This window comes from Solanum verrucosum, unplaced genomic scaffold (assembly GCF_900185275.1).
Source record: "Solanum verrucosum unplaced genomic scaffold, falcon-dt-bn FXZP01000060.1, whole genome shotgun sequence".
In the NCBI taxonomy this organism is placed as follows: Eukaryota; Viridiplantae; Streptophyta; class Magnoliopsida; order Solanales; family Solanaceae; genus Solanum; species Solanum verrucosum.
The window spans coordinates 4,850,230-4,867,829 of record NW_026020129.1 but is presented as its reverse complement, the minus strand read 5'-3'; the positions used below and the strand labels follow the sequence as shown (position 1 = coordinate 4,867,829).

Below are 17,600 nucleotides of genomic sequence, written 5' to 3'. Positions count from 1 at the left end.
TGATGACAAAATTGATTTTCTTGCAAGATCGATTTGTGTTCATTTAGTGTTGACACTTAGCTTTAAATTTAGTTTTGAGTTGTTTAGTTGGTGGATTTAGTTGTTGGAATTAAGTCAAAACTAAACTAGTTAAAGTTAAAATGTTGTTAAGTTGTTTAAATAAGTTAAAATAAATAATGTGGTTTAGTTGATGGATTTAGTTGTTGGAATTAAGTCAAAACTAAAATAATGAATTTTCTGACTTAAAATTAAAACTGACCTCGAGAGGTCAGTAAATACCGACCTCTCGAGGTCGGTATCGAATAGCGACCAAACTTATTCCGACCTAAGCTGGGAAGTCGGTATTTGGTCGGTATTTCAGGGAATACCGACCTCCGGAAGTCGGTATTTGTAGGTCGGTCTTCACTGATTTTTTAGTAGTGAATAAGAGTATATAGTGTAAAAGTTAACAGATCATTGCATCAATTATCCTACTTTACAACCACATATATCTTTTATAAATGTCAAATCTGATAGACTTAAAACACATGAACTTCAAAGTGCAATAATACAACTAATTTCTCCCATTCCTTCCACAAACAACTTTACTGCAGACAGGTATCTTTTAAATACTCTTCAGTTGTTAAAACCAGTCATGCCATGCTCCTAGTCCATACATAAGAATACATGTTAGTCTGAAAACATTGTGGCTACTCTCCCTGTACATTTTGATTTCAAACAATTGGATATCTAGAGAAGTAGTGGCAGTAATGGATGGAGTAGCCTTAAGCCACATATTCATGAGGAAAATTGGTTAGAATGTCAAAAACATTATATGACATACCGCATCTTTTCAACTTCTGCAATAAAATATCCACTCCCATTGTTGAGATTATGTTTCCAACACTGATTGAAGATGATCCAATATCTCATTTTCTTGGCTAGAAAAAAAAATCAAGCTATCATCCAATAATGCCAAATAGCTTCATAACAGGTTTGGTGATATGTCATCTACTGAAAATACTTATTTTACATTTGCGATCTTCAAGAAGAACTGAATGATAAAAACAATAAGCACATATTGACATGTGATGACATGAAATAGAGCAAATTGAAAATGATGTTTTGAATAAACCTCAGTTGGCAACCTTGCGTAATGGAAATACCAAGCTTTTTGCACGCAATACCACGATAATAAAATCGTAATCTAAAAAGAAATATTTTTGGCCTGAAACATGTTATATAGACGGGATGTCATGCAATGCAAGAATCATGTGAACAGAAAGCGTATAATAAATCAAGCTTTCTTCCTTGCATCTGAAAATGTCTTCTTCTTTGTAGGTGTACCTTCTGGTGGGGAATCTCTTAAGAGAGTCGAAACCTAGTGCTCCAAATTTGTAGATCTGTAAGTATTTCTCTTCCCCTTTTCCTTTTGTTCCAGCTGAATTGTTCCTTACTCCCCATTTGATGTGAAGCAGGACGGAAATTGCTCCCAAATTACTTCCTACTGAACTCCTAGCTGGACATAAGGACTTTAATGCATATCTGGTGGTGTGATTCTCACTTCTGAATCTCAAATTAAAATGGCTTCAGCAGAAAACAATGGTGCCTCTAGCCACCCCTCCAGTACCGGCGCCACCACGAAAACCACCGTTGTCGATGGCATAAACGCTGGCCTTATTATTTCAACCACCGAGACCATACGTTTGTTTCTCGCCGGAGCTTCCGCGGGAGTTGAACTCTCCGATGACCTGAGAGAACTCGCGTCTTCCCTTTCCGATCATCCCACGGTACCATACAAACATCTGAGGTCGGTTTGGATCGGGTCTAACCCTGTAACACGACCTGATCTGATGGGCTTGTTATCCGGATCCAATTTCGTCTTCTGCAGTCCAAAACCTAGAGAAAAAAGTGAGGAACTCAAAGCTCGGTTGAGGAAACTAGAAGAAGCGTTGGAGAGGAAGGCGTATGATGAATTGGTGAAGGATATTACTCCTAGGAAACCTGTGGATGAACCTTTTTCCTCTTATAAAGATCAAATGGGCTTTGGTGAGTCTCTCTTTTGCATATTATAATGATCTATTGGCATTATTGAAGTTGTATTTCCTAGTTCCTATTTTATTGACATAGTATTGGAATGAAATCAGTCTGAATAGAACAGACTGATGACATAGGATTCATAACCCCAATTAGTATGAATTAAGGCCATAGTTGATTGATATTGATTACTCTGATTGGAATCAGCTATTGAGGTGAGAATTGAAATTTTATTTAAATAGAAGTGAGTTCAAAAAGCTAATTTTTTGGAAAAATTTGAACTTTCTTATTCCAGTAATATATACAACAGCAACAACATACCAAATGTAGTCCTATAAGTGGTGTCTGGGGAAGGTAGTGTGTAAGGCTGTAAGCAACCTTACCCCTTGAATGATGTTCAGTTTCCCCCACTCCTAAGCTAAGTAATGAGCGAGAAAGACGAATGCCAAAAGAAACTATTTACGTAGTAATAGTAAGTAGTAGTGAGAACAGGAAATGTATAATTTCATCCGTCCTTCCAATAAAGCAAGCGACCAATGATTGCCATCAAAGCAAGTTGTATAGACTATAGACTTGCATCAGGTGGGAACTTGATAGGTAGAGAGGTTGTTTCCAATTGACCCTCGGCCTAAGACACACACACACAAACATATATATATATATGTGTGTGTGTGTGTGTGTGTGTGTGTGTGTATGTGTGTATGTGTGTTTCTAAGAAAGTGAACACAATTTTGATTTAACAAAGGTTCAAATTAGGACAGTTTAAAGTGGGAGTTAGAGTAGTTTTAACTGTGGGATATAAATCATAATATGATGGCAAGAGCATTAGCATGGGTTAGTCAAAAGCTTCATTTTTTTTTTTGAACTTGGTAAGGTTGTCAAAAGCTTCAGTTGAAAAGGAGTGATTTCTGATACACTTCATCATCTTCAGAATCTGATGAGGTGAAGTTGGTTAAGACTCACTTATGTCTACACACACATATGTAAACATCCCCCTTGATTGGACAACAAAGAAAAAATTGTCTGGAACAACTCTCTAGGTTTCAGACTCAGGAGTTGACTTCAGTTTTTTGCTGTCAAAGGCTTGTGTGATGGCGTGGTTAAGCCCTGAAACTAGATGGAAAGCAGGCTGATTACATTTCTCTCTTGCACTGCTCTTTAGTTCAGATAGGTGCTGAGGGATGCGTTTGATCATGCATGGATCTTTCTTGAAGCTAGCATCACTAAACAATAACTATTTCACTTAATTATACAGTTCCATATCTTTTTGTATAATTGTTTTTGTGTTTGCAGTTATTGTTCTTTGATTGCATTTATATTTAAATTTGCACCTTTCTTCATCAAACCATCATTTTTCTTTGCACTTTGCACTTAAATCCCAACAGACCTCAGTGCTCCTTTTTTTTCCCGCCTTTGATAACATTGCTTCCTATATGAGCATTTAGAACATGTATTTCAAAGGTATAGGGCTAATCAAATTTCTTGTGTTCCATTATAAGAGGGCTGTTTTGGTTGGAAAAGATGTGGATCAACCTTCCAAGAGATTTCTTGCTAGGCTACTCTTCGATTTGCTTAATAAATAACCTGATGGTAGAAGTAACAAAGTAAGTTTGAATAAGTGTGTCTGTTGGGATTCATCGGAAACAGCCTCCCTATCCCACAAAAGTAGGGGTGTAAGGTCTGCATACATCCTACCCTCCCCAGACTCCACTTGTGGGACTACACTGGGTATGTTGTTGTTGTATCTATTGGGATTCAAAGAGATTGGGAATTATTGCTTGTAAATGTTCTTCTGAAGATTATTTTTTTTGGACAAAAAATGCTCTTCTGAAGGTTTTGCAAGCCTCATATGATAGATTATAGGCAAAACGTCTTTATACATTTGACAGGGTGTTGCCAAAAAAGATAGAGTTGGAGATAATTTTAGTATCTAGGCACGATTCATAATCAGACTTGTTGTTCGCATGCCAGCCTTGTTTTAGCCGCTAAGTTTCTCTAGACTTTTTTGTTAACTTTTAGCCATTAAGCAGTTCGTTCTTGGAGGCAAAAATCATACAGAAATTAGTGATGATTTGCTGAAAATTAGAGGATCCTATATCACTATCTGCCATTCAAAGCTTCAATATCTTCAAAAGTCTAGTTTTACCAGACATATGAGAGATTGATTTTTGATTAGTGAGGTCATCTTGTTCTCTTGTTCTTTGTCATGTGCATTTCTAGGGAATATCATTTAGGAGATCTGATTAGGGTTCCAAGTGTTTCTTGCCTCTGCATATTTATACAACTCTTCGGTAACATGAGCTGAGCCTTGTTTCTGTGATATTTTTCGTTGTATATAAAGAATAAGTTGTTACTTCCTTATGGTGTTTGACGTGGACACGGAGGTTAATATTTTAATTTGACTTTACATATTGTATTTGTGATTGCTGAGGAAAATATTAAAGTAATGGTTAAAAAGTTTGTTTGATAGATGAACCATGCTATCGATGATTAAACTTTGAACAGACGTGATTTTTTTTATTTTTTATTTTTAAATTAAACTGCCTCCTTTGATCATTGATGAGCAAAAATTACAAGTTTGAGTTTGGCATACCAAACTGATTACATGAGCATAGAGTAGTGACAAAGCGGTTTGTTTCCTAAACTAACTGTAGCTCTAGTAGAAATGCAGAGGTCAAGAGGGGTCATATACAATAGTTGCTGGTTTAAAAGTTTTGGATCTGAAGGTAGGAAAGTCCCATCTGTCCATATTAACTAGACCCTTAACATGTCTAGGAAGTTCCGAGAAGGAGTTGAAGACATGTACTCCCACCAAACCATGACCGAGGGCTGCTAGTTTATCAACAGGTTTGTTAGCCTCCCTAAAACAGTGACTGATATTAAAACCATGGTAATCAACTAACTTCTGAATCTCCTGAATCTGGTTCTCAAGTGCCCAAGGAGGTCTCTATTCTTTTTTTTATCCATTTAGACAACAACATGGAGTCTGTCTCTCCCCATACCATGTCGTAGCCTCTGTTCTTACACCAGTTGAGCCCAAATAACATTGCGGTTGTTTCTGTCATGTTGCTTGTGCCTTGATCGAATAGGCAAAAATCAGAAAGCCTTGATTATCTCAAATTATTCCGCCGCCTCCACAATTTCCTTGAAGGCAACTCCCATTACTATTGAGTTTTACTATCAGTGTAGGTGGTTTGAGCCACCTAACCATGATAAATGTCCTTTGTTGGATTTCAGCTTCAAATTTTGGCATATGCTATCCCATGTTGCTCCAATTCTGGCCTTGCTAAAGGAACCTTGTAACCTGCAAGATAGTAAAAATGTCATTAGTTTTTGTTCTATAGAGTGAAGGTTTTTCATCCTCAAACTTGCTACTACATCTTTGTCTCCACAATTCCCAACAAATAATGGAGGGTAGAGTTTTAGCAATGAAAGCAGCTATGGGGTTGCGAGTCCTCAAATTCCACCAATTTATCAAAAGCATCTTCAGAGAGATGTTCCTATAACTGATTCCCAGAGGACCTGCAAAATTATTCCACACTCTCTTGGCATGATCGCCTTGACAAAAAAGATGATCTACCGTCTCAATTATATTGATTCTGTTAACATCATCACAACAGTGGCATCCTCGAGGAATATTGATGCCTAATCTTGCCACTTTATCATTAGTAGATAATTTATCATTAATCGCTCTCCAAGTGAGAAAAGACATTTTAAAAGGAATGTTGCTGCTCCAAACATTATTGGAGATGTTCTGATTTTTTTTTTTTTTTCTGATGTTGCTCCAAGCCAAACAAATGCTGAATAGCCCGGTAGTAGTCTGGGTCCAAATGGCTTTATCATCTTTATTGTTGTCAAGAACAATTCCTAGGCTAATAAGAACCTTGCAGTCCACAACAAAAGTATGATGATGAAGTGGCTTTGGAGATACAACTTGGAAGACGCAGGGCTCTGCAAAGAGGTCATCATAGCTAAGCATGGAAGGCTGAATCAATGGTGCACAAATATTACTACACTTCCTTGCGGAGTGGGACTATGGAAGAGTATTAGGATGTTGTGGGACACATTTGATCAGAACGCTTACTTTGAATTGGGCAATGGTTTACTCCTAAAATTTTGGACAGACATATGACTTGGAAATAACACTCTTCAGGAGAATTTCCCAGATCTGTTTACAATTGCTCAAGATCCCAATTCTGTTATTGCTGCTAATAGAGAAGGGATTAATTGGGATCTGAGATTTAGAAGGAATATGCACATTGGGAAGTGAGTGATCTGGTAGACCTTTTTGCTAGACTACAACACTGTCACATTAATCTCCAGGCAGCTGATAAGCTCAAGTGGGGACACCAGAAAGGAGTTTATACAGTCAAGGAAGGGTATCAACAATTGTGCTCTAGAAACCCTGTGATAGATAACTGGCCCTGGAAACTCATTTGGAGGACCAAGCTACCACCTAAGGTAGTTTTTTTCACCTGGACAGCTCTATATGAGGCATGTCTCACCCAAGACAACATAAAGAAAAGAAAAATCCAGTTCCCAAACAGATGCTATATGTGCAAAAAAGAGATTGAAACCCCTAGACACCTTCTTCATTGTGAGGTGGCCTCAGAATTATGGAGCATGTTTTTTTGTCTCTCTGGCATCAATTGGACCACACCCCTCACAGTTAAGGATGCATATGAGAGTTGGAGCCTATGGAAAGTTGACAAAGCCATCAAGAAGATCTGGATTATGATACTGTTAGAATAGAAATAAGTATTTCCTACTTAGAATAGAAATAAGAATAGGAATAGGAATAGGAATAAGAATAGGAATCCTAGTTGGAAAAGGATTCCAATGTAGTGTCTATAAATAGGGTCTCAATGTAACTATTTAGATACACAATTCAATAATATTTTTCGTATATATTTCTCACATGGTATCAGAGCATTGGTGAGAACAAACAAGTCACCGTATGTCTATGTCAATTTCCGGTGACTGTTGGGTCTGATTTTGTTATACTTTTTTCTTTCTGTGGGTGTTGTGCGAAAACCAACACCACCACGAGGCTCGGAAAGCCCCCGCGACCAAACCCCAGCCAAAACCACCGGAAAACACCACCCCACGCGCTCTCACGCGCCTATCGGAGGTGGCAGTTTCCGGCGAGATCTGTCTCACGCGCCGGCGCGTGAGGGCTTTTCTGATCATATTTTTTTGAGATTTTTTTGACAGTTGGGGTCGTCCAGCCAATCTGACCAGGCCCATACTGTTTTTGACCAGATCCGATCGCCGGAATTAGAGTTCCAGCTATTTCCAGGCAGTTTCCGGCGACTTTTCTTCGAGATTTGAATTTTCCGAGACAAATTTAGCATAATGTCTTTTGGGTGTGATGTTTTTGGTTCCAAAAATATGGGGATTGGAAGTTCTAGCCCTATAATCACTTCAGAACTTTTATTGGGAAGTTCAAACTATTTATCTTGGGCTTCCTCGGTTGAGTTGTGGTGCAAGGGTCAAGGTGTCCAAGATCACTTAACGAACAAGGCTTATGAGGTAGATGTAAAGGCAAAGACTAGTGAGGAAGATGCAAAAGCCAAAGCACAATGGGAGAAAGTAGATGCTCAATTATGTAGTCTCCTATGGCGTTCTATTGATTTCAAGTTGATGCCCTTGTTTCGCCCATTCCAGACGTGTTATACAGTTTGGGAAAAGGCTCGTGCTTTATACACTAATGACATATCTCGATTCTATGATGTGATATCTCGATTGACCAACTTAAAGAAACAAGAATCCGATATGTCTACTTACTTAGGACAGGTACAGGCAGTCATGGAGGAATTTGACACATTAATGCCAGTTACTACGAATGTGGAAAAACAACAAGAACACAGACAAACATTGTTTCTAGTTCTTACTCTTGCTGGACTTCCTCCTGATCATGATTCTGTACGTGATCAGATTTTAGCTAGCCCTACAGTTCCTACAATCGATGAATTATTCTCTCGTCTCCTTCGTCTTGCGGCACCTCCCAGTCACAAGGTAGTTTCATCACCCACTGTTGACTCATCTATTCTTGCATCTCAAACCTTTGAAAAGCGTACATATCAATCTATGGAGAATCGGCGAGGAGGAGGGCGTTTTGGGAAACCTCGATCCAAGTGTAGTCATTGTCATAAGCCTGGACACACTCGTGATATATGTTATATTTTGCATGGTCCACCACCCAGTTATGATCTTATTGTTCTAAAGGAATATAATGAGTTCCTTCGAAATCGCGCAAGTAAACAGACATCTCCACCAGTAGCATATGGTGCTCAACCTAATCAACCATCCAATAATGCTCATATTGCTCAGACAGAATATGATGAGTTCCTTCAGTATCGTGCAAATAAGCAAACGTCTCCACAAGTAGTTTCGGTTGCACAACCTGATGTCTCTGTTGCGGGTAATTCTTTTGCTTGTGTGTCGCAATCTAGTACTCTTGGAACATGGGTCATGGACTCTGGGGCTTCTGATCATATCTCTGGTAATAAATCACTTTTATCCGATATTGTTTATTCACAATCTCTTCCAGCTATTACTTTAGCCAATGGGATCCAAACCAAACCAAAAGGGGTTGGAAAAGCCAAACCCCTATCTTCTGTCACCCTAGACTCTGTTCTTTATGTCCCTGGTTCTCCTTTTAATCTAGCATCTGTTAGTCGTTTGACGAAAGCCCTACATTGTAGCATAACTTTTTTCGATGATTTTTTTCTCATGCAGGACCGCAGTACGGGACAGATGATTGGAACAGGACATGAATCACAAGGCCTTTACTATCTTACCTCTTCAAATTCCTTAGCAGCATGCTCCATTACAGATTCCCCAGATTTAATTCACAAACGTTTGGGACATCCGAGTCTATCCAAACTGCAAAAGATGGTGCCTAGTTTGTCTAGTTTATCCACATTAGATTGTGAGTCGTGTCAACTTGGGAAACACACTCGTGCTACGTTTTCTCGTAGTACTGAGGGTCGTTCAGAGTCTATTTTTTCATTAGTTCATTCTGATATTTGGGGTCCTAGTAGAGTCAGTTCCACCTTAGGATTTCGTTATTTTGTTAGTTTCATTGATGATTATTCAAAATGTACTTGGGTTTTCTTAATGAAAGATCGTTCTGAGTTATTTTCTATTTTCAAAAGTTTCTTTGCTGAAATACAAAATCAGTTTGGTGTTTCTATTCGTACTTTTCGTAGTGATAATGCCTTAGAATACTTATCCTCCCAATTTCGGGAGTTTATGACTCACCAAGGCATTATTCACCAGACTACTTGTCCATACACCCCTCAACAAAATGGTGTAGCTGAAAGAAAAAATCGGCATCTTATTGAGACCGCTCGTACTCTTCTCCTTGAATCCAATGTTCCATTGCGTTTTTGGGGAGATGCAGTTCTTACGTCTTGTTATTTGATAAATAGAATGCCCTCTTCTTCTATTCAGAATCAGGTTCCCCATTCCATACTGTTTCCTCAGTCACATCTCTATCCTATCCCTCCTCGTGTCTTTGGGAGCACATGCTTCGTTCATAACTTAGCCCCAGGAAAAGATAAATTAGCTCCTCGTGCCCTCAAATGTGTCTTTCTTGGTTACTCTCGAGTCCAAAAAGGGTATCGTTGTTATTCACATGATCTTCATCGATACCTTATGTCTGCTGATGTTACATTTTTTGAGTCTCAGCCTTACTATACATCTTCTGATCATCCTGATGTCTCTATGGTCTTACCCATACCTCAGGTTTTACCTGTGCCAACCTTTGTGGAATCTACGGTTACTTCTACATCTCCAGTTGTAGTGCCACCACTACTAACTTATCATCGCCGTCCACGTCCAACCCTAGTCCCAGATGATTCATGTCATGCGCCAGACCCTGCTCCTACTGCGGACTTGCCTCCTCCTAGCCAACCGCTTGCACTTCAAAAAGGTATACGATCCACTCGAAATACTAACCCACATTATACCTTCTTAAGTTATCATCGTCTATCATCACCCCATTATGCATTTGTGTCGTCTTTGTCCTCTATTTCCATTCCTAAGACTACAGGTGAAGCACTTTCTCATTCTGGATGGAGGCAGGCTATGGTTGATGAGATGTCTGCTTTACATAAGAGTGGTACTTGGGAGCTTGTCTCCCTTCCTGCAGGTAAATCTACTGTTGGTTGTCGTTGGGTTTATGCAGTCAAAATTGGTCCAGACGGTCAGGTTGATCGACTTAAGGCTCGCCTTGTTGCCAAAGGGTATACTCAGATATTTGGGCTAGATTATAGTGACACTTTCGCTCCTGTGGCTAAAATTGCATCTGTTCGTCTTTTTCTATCTATGGCTGCCGTTCGTCATTGGCCTCTTCATCAGTTGGACATTAAGAATGCTTTTCTGCATGGTGATCTTGAGGAAGAAGTCTATATGGAGCAACCACCTGGTTTTGTTGCTCAGGGGGAGTCTAGTAGCCTTGTATGTCGATTGCGCAGGTCACTCTATGGTCTAAAACAGTCTCCTCGAGCTTGGTTCGGGAAGTTCAGCACAGTAATTCAGGAGTTTGGCATGACTCGTAGTGGAGCTGATCACTCTGTGTTTTATCGGCATTCTGCACCAAGTCGATGTATCTATTTGGTTGTTTACGTTGATGATATTTTTATCACCGGTAATGATCAAGATGGTATCACCGATTTGAAGCAACATCTCTTTAAGCACTTCCAAACTAAAGACCTTGGCAGATTGAAGTATTTTCTAGGTATTGAGGTTGCTCAGTCTAGATCAGGTATTGTTATTTCTCAGCGCAAGTATGCCTTAGACATTCTTGAGGAGACAGGGATGATGGGATGTAGACCTGTTGACACTCCTATGGATCCGAATGTTAAACTTCTTCCAGGACAGGGGGAGCCACTTAGTAATCCTGAAAGGTATAGACGACTTGTTGGAAAGTTGAATTATCTTACAGTGACTAGACCTGACATCTCTTTTCCTGTGAGTGTTGTAAGTCAGTTTATGACTTCCCCTTGTGATAGTCATTGGGAAGCAGTTGTTCGTATTCTGCGATATATAAAGTCAGCTCCCGGTAAAGGACTACTCTTTGAGGATCAAGGCCATGAGCATATCATTGGATATACAGACGCTGATTGGGCAGGATCACCCTCTGACAGACGTTCGACATCCGGATATTGTGTTTTAGTAGGAGGTAATTTGGTGTCGTGGAAGAGCAAGAAACAGAATGTGGTTGCTCGATCTAGTGCAGAATCAGAATATCGAGCAATGGCGACAGCAACTTGTGAGCTAGTTTGGATCAAACAGTTGCTGGGAGAACTAAAATTTGGCAAAGTTGATAAGATGGAACTTGTGTGTGATAATCAAGCGGCTCTTCATATCGCATCAAATCCAGTGTTTCATGAAAGGACTAAGCACATTGAGATTGACTGTCACTTTGTCAGAGAAAAGATACTCTCGGGAGATATTGTTACGAAATTTGTGAAGTCAAATGATCAGCTTGCAGATATCTTCACCAAGTCCCTCACATGTCCTCGTATTAATTACATCTGTAACAAGCTAGGTACATATGATTTGTATGCACCAGCTTGAGGGGGAGTGTTAGAATAGAAATAAGTATTTCCTACTTAGAATAGAAATAAGAATAGGAATAGGAATAGGAATAAGAATAGGAATCCTAGTTGGAAAAGGATTCCAATGTAGTGTCTATAAATAGGGTCTCAATGTAACTATTTAGATACACAATTCAATAATATTTTTCGTATATATTTCTCACAGATACCTGCTTGTATTTTTTGGTGTATTTGGTTAGAGAGGAACAAGAGATGTTTTGATGGAGAGTCAACTGCTTCAGGCATTTTGAAGAGTAGATGCATTGCAAATTTGTTTAGTTGGTCCAACTTGTATCCTGCTGTTAAATGCAGAACAACTTCAGGATTTTACTAACTCATTAGTTCTGGCTTAGATAGTTTGTATAGTTAGCCAGAGATTTTTTTTTGTAAGCTCAAATGCCATATCTTGTAAATCTTGCATCTTCTTGATGCTGTTATTAATACCACTTATCTTATAAAAAAAAATCATGTTTTTTAGCTCCATATTGGGTTGAGTTTGAAGACTATTCCACTCCCAAGTACCATTCTTAAGAAGAGAATTGAGCTTGATTTGAGTATGACCATTTACATTAGAGGTGATCAGATAGAGAGGTCCTAAGTCGGACCAATTATCAAACCAAAATGATACATCGCCTCTTCCTAGTTTCCACAGAATATACTCTTCAGTGTTGTGCTTGATTTCTTGAAGAGCTTTCCAACAGTGAGAACTTCCTTTGGCTAATTGAACACTGATCGGATGTTGGTCAAAGAAATATTTAGCACACATGAATTCTCTCCAAAGAGATTTAGAAGTTCTAATATTGCCTCAAACGCATTACATATGTCATTGATCCTTCTGAAGTTTACTCCTCCTTCATCATAAGGGTAACATAAGTTATCCCAAGAGCTATTGTAGCTTTCTTTTCTGGAACTGTACTTCCTTACCTCTAGGCAGACTAATAGCAGTCCATTGACCAGGAGGGACTTTGCTTCTGACTATTGTTCCATTGAATATGTGAGTGACTTCCCGGCAAGAGTGACATCATTTGGAATGTTGATCCCATTTTTGAATTTTCTCTTCTTGTTTTCCAGCGTCTCAATCTTTTTGACATTAACATTCACCATAGAAGCTAAATTACCCTTTAGCTGGAGGTCAGGATCATTTATCTTTGTATTTGCCCTGCTTCTGGTTCTTCTTACTGATAAGTTGGTTTGATTTTGAGTTTTCTCTAATTCCTTGGTGGTTTTAGCTTTGTCAACTCTTGTAGGCTTAGTGATAATCTGCTCCCGGGTGTTCTGATTTTTTTCATCATTGGCTCGGGTGATATCCATATCTTGTGTCTCCTCGTTGTTCAGTAGTTGGTCGAACCTGTTTGCGCTTCCACCAGTGGTATCAGATTGGTCTGTTGTGTTACCCCCATTGTTGGTGTCTCTAGTTATGCTTTCCGCTTTGTTTTTCCTCCTGTCCACTTGTGTCCAACCTTCTTTATCGGTCTTGGCAGAAATTTCAGCAACTTTGGACCCATGAGCTTTGTTATTCCCTATTGCTTCTCCTTGATTTCTAAGTTGTTTGTTTCCAGATCCTTGTTGGCTTGATTGCTTTGGGATGTTGGCGTTGTTGCCATGTTGTTGATTACCTCCTTTATTTGGTCTATTGTCGTCTTTAATCTGCTCATTTGCATTATTCTCATTCTGTAAATCCGGGTGGAGGATTCCACATTTAATTTGGACATGCCCTTGTTTTTTACAGTGGGAACAGAAAAGAGGAATAGCTTCATATTCTATTTTTTGGGCAAAGCTTTCCAATTCCCCTGCTGTGTTCCTGATTTCCACACTGATCTCATGAATTAAAGGTCGGATGACATGTAAAATAGCATGGGTAACAATGTCAAGCAAAATAGCATGGGTAACACATAATGTTGCAAATGTATTCACCTACTATGTTAGCTCATGAGCCGATTGATGTTGTTCTTTTGGGGCATATGCCTGACCGACTGATGCTTTAAAATTTAGCATTTCAAGTTCTTTGCTGTAAAAACCAATATTGGATTAGGCTTCTTTCTTAACATGGGAATGCACATTGGGGTGATTAGTTCATTGTCTATAACCTCCTGAGATTTTGAGGCAGAATAATTGGATCAATAGGTGTTAAATTGTCAATAGAGATGTTGGAGGGAGAGGGCTTATTTTAGGAAAAAAAGAGATGTTGGGTGGACCGGTGGAGAGGTAAACTTCCACTACTAATTTATAGAGATAGGTATGAATGGAAAATCTTGAAATTGGGGATAAAATTTGGGTTTCAACAAGAAGAGAATACATCAAATACCAAGAATATGTGAATGAGTTTCTTTTCATTTTCTATTCTTCAAACGAGTTGCTAAGTTTGATCTAAAATTTAAAAGGAACTTATGCATTCTTCTCTCTTTTTTGTCATTTCCCTTTTATATGTATAGCAAGTCTTTTCGTAGTTTGGTTGTAATCAACGCCTGTGCCCAGGCTTCCAGTTGCAGTTTTGTCTGCCCTCCTCAACCCTAAAAAATTGAAAAATGCATGATCACATGCTTGCTGCATAGAGTATGGTAACTTGTGAATGTTTTTCTTTTTTTACTTTTGAAGTTTATGTTTGTGAATAGAGAAAAGAAGAGAGATAACTCGTGTTGAATAGATTGATGAATGAGAGCCTTTTTATAAAAGGGCTATGAAATAAGTAGTAATGTTTTCCTGATTTTTGGTAATATTACTTGTGAAAAATTCATTAAGGATATTGTCTACATTATTTTGTGCAATTATGACTTAGAGAATAAACTTTAAAGACATTCCAACATATAGTTGCATTAGGTTTCTTGCTTTCCAATGTGTACTCCCAATTTTAAGGTGGTGATCGGAACTGGAAAGCTGAGCAGAGTATCTGGATAAAGTTACAGTATACTGTTAAAGAAACAGTTATTTCAGTAATATTGTCGTTGAAATGTCAAAAAATAAAATTGACTTGGTACCATCAAATAGTATGAATGACGGTGGTCCTATGAATGGAAACTAAGGGCATGCAGGACACCAACTTGACTTGATTGTTAACAAACCTAAACATTCCTTTCCTTTCCTTTCAAGTTTCAAATAGTCTCTCCTGGATTGTAGCTGGTATGGTGCACCATCATTTCTGTTGCTCGTATGCCTTTGCTGTACCAACTTCTCAAAAAGTCCATGTTACATTTTCGCATTGTCCAATGAATGCCCGGTAAACTCAAAAACAGTTTCCACGATTTTAAAACTACCGGGCATGCAAAAACAGGTGGCTTATACGTTCAGGCTTAATTCAACACAGGTTCTGGCACCTCACTAGCATACCTCTTTTCTGGAGGTTTTCCTGTGTTAAGTATGCTTCATTTGCAACCAACCATGCTACTTTCGGTGGTGCTTTTGTTCTCCATGTGTTCCTCCATGGCTAGGTATTGGGCCTTCGTTCTTCAACGGTCAAAAAACTCATGGTAAGGATTAACAGTGAAAGAACCTGAACTATGCATCTTTGAAAATTCATGTCATCATTGCTGGACAAGGTTTGAAAATGTTCCAATTATCTAATAAAATATGTTATCCTGTTCATTAGGGTTCTTCTGAAGCTCAAATTCCATTCATTCTAATTTATGTATTCGGCAATTGTTGATTTCACATTCTTCCTTAACAACTGGGTACTTGTGGGTACTTGTGGACTTGACCTATTTTCCTTTAGCTGAATGTTAGACACAATAGGGGCTTTGGAGAAAAAGTCCTTTTAACAAATTTGATGAGTTCTTTTTAGAACTTGGATTTTTGCTTTTTGCCTATTGCTTCTGTTTTTCTGTTTGTACGCATGTACGTTTTTGTTGTGGAAGCGAGTGCTTTCTTTTGTTTCCTCATCTTGCTTCTTTGTAGAGTAGTGCAGCAATTCTTGGGAGAAGTTCCAGTACTGACTGATATTTCATGAGTTAATTGAACAATAAAATCAAACCCATTAAGCTGCATCCGTATGAAGATATATCACTTGATTTGCTAGTATCAACTGTGAGGTTGATACAGTTGCTGCGTCCTGATTTGACCATGTGAGTGAGAGAGTTAGGAATGATCTACTATCGCTAACTTGTATATCTCTGGTCTTCACCAGCTTTTTTCATTTTCGTTCCTCTTCCGTTTGTTCAGGTTAAGTTCGCTGTTAGGTAGCTCCTTTCTTTACAAGTTCCTTTTAAATCAAATAAGAATTTGATTTGCAGTTTAATTCTAAGTAGTTCTGGTCCTTTGGTGCAGGCTTACATGTTGGTATAGCAATGTTCACTGGCTATCTGATGGGATATTTTGCATTCAGGGCCTTATTTAATCACAGTCCAGCAATGGTAAGTTTTTAATTTGATTTCCTCGTGATTCTATTCGATACAACCTCTATACGTGGAGCAACAGCAACTATATAACCGACCTCTTCTCCTGTGCTTTTGTCTACTGTATCTACTTCCTCTGGTTCACTACTCTGTATTGAAGTCTCATTGCTCTTTCTTCAGAGCGCTGCTGGAGGCATTCTTGGATTGGTCATTGCCATGCTTGTCGAGACACTTCTCTTTATTATCAAAACTTCGAGTTTAGATAAAAAACCGGCTAGAAAAGCCACTTCGTTCACAACAACGCAGAAGAAGAATCAGTAGGCTCATCACAAGAAGTTGATTCTTTCTATGTTTCCTTAGAATAGGAATAAATATTTTGGTATTGAGCATCTTATTTATTTCTCCTGTGAATTTTTATGCTGTAAAATATGTATTCTTTGATTTGTGTAGCTCACTATAGGTTCGTTATAAGATAAGTATTGCACTGGCAATGCAAAATTATTTATAATTGGGAAGTTTGTCTTTGGCACTTGGAATACAAAAGTTAATTTTATTGTCATTCACAGAAAACCATGTGTTTTGTTTAGTACTCCTCGCTCACTTTTTTTTGTTCACTATTAAAAATAGATGTTCGTTTTTACCTGTTCAGTTTGAAAATCAAGAGATAATTTGTCACTTGGTTTCTCTTTCCTCTATTCCATATTGACTGAACTTTTTAGGCTTTTTTCATTGTTCAAAATAATTGAATAGTTCCCAAGTTCAAGATGATATTTGAATTTTTTTTCATATTTTCCCATTCCTTTATTGAAGTCTACTTATAAAGTTATAATTATGATTTCATAAAAAGGGCAATAGTGAAAATTATAGGTAAACGTATGTCCTTGAATGTTTTTCTTAATATGTGTGTATTGTCTTACAAATTCACTTAATATGGAATAAAGAAAGTAATTTACTCTTATTAGTAACTATATTCATTTTTCAAAATATTGAAATTATTATACTCAAGAGGTGATATTACTTATTAGACATGGACAAATAAAATTGAACGGATGGAGTACTATTCACTTGCTTAAATGCAAAGACAAATAGAAGCGTAAAAATAAATCAAAACATGCACATGGAATGCTTGAATTGCTACTTAATTATGCCTTCAAATTATGTCAAAGGTAACTCAACCTTAATTAAAGTTGTTACATTTGAATTTGGTACTATTAACTATAAAATGGACCTTATTATTGGGGTATTTTATGTTGTCTCTTTGGTCTTTGTGTTGTGACTAAGAAAATGATAATGGCACTTTAATATATTATAGTAGTAGTTTGAATAATTATAATAAATTAATTTTTAAGTGGATGTTAATCGTGCCAATACATCTACTATCTACTACTTATATATAAGTGGCAATAAGCATACATGAGACGGTCAACTTGCCGATTAAGGGCATCTTTGGAATAACACTATAATTTTGCTTTGACATGTTGTACATTGTAGAAGGGGAACTTTCATATATAGCTACTCAAAAATAGCCTAATTACTCTCCATAGCTATAGTTTGATAATTACAATTCGTAGCTACATGTTATATGGAGGAGAGAGGCAAGCGAGACTGGGAGAGAGAGGAGAGAGGCAAGAAAGAGGGGGAAAAGAGTGGG

The 17,600-nt window shown here is 38.0% G+C and overlaps 1 protein-coding gene across 1 annotated transcript; it reads left to right on the top strand.

Moving 5' to 3' along the window:
• Positions 1 to 1,320: 1,320 nt before the first annotated feature.
• LOC125826864 (uncharacterized) lies at positions 1,321 to 16,507 on the top strand. The gene is made up of 4 exons (XM_049506206.1): positions 1,321 to 1,384; positions 1,458 to 2,028; positions 15,882 to 15,967; positions 16,130 to 16,507. The coding sequence occupies exons 2-4, from the start codon at positions 1,563 to 1,565 to the stop codon at positions 16,268 to 16,270; spliced, it is 693 nt and encodes a 230-aa protein (XP_049362163.1). The 5' UTR covers positions 1,321 to 1,384; positions 1,458 to 1,562; the 3' UTR covers positions 16,271 to 16,507.
• Positions 16,508 to 17,600: the final 1,093 nt, after the last annotated feature.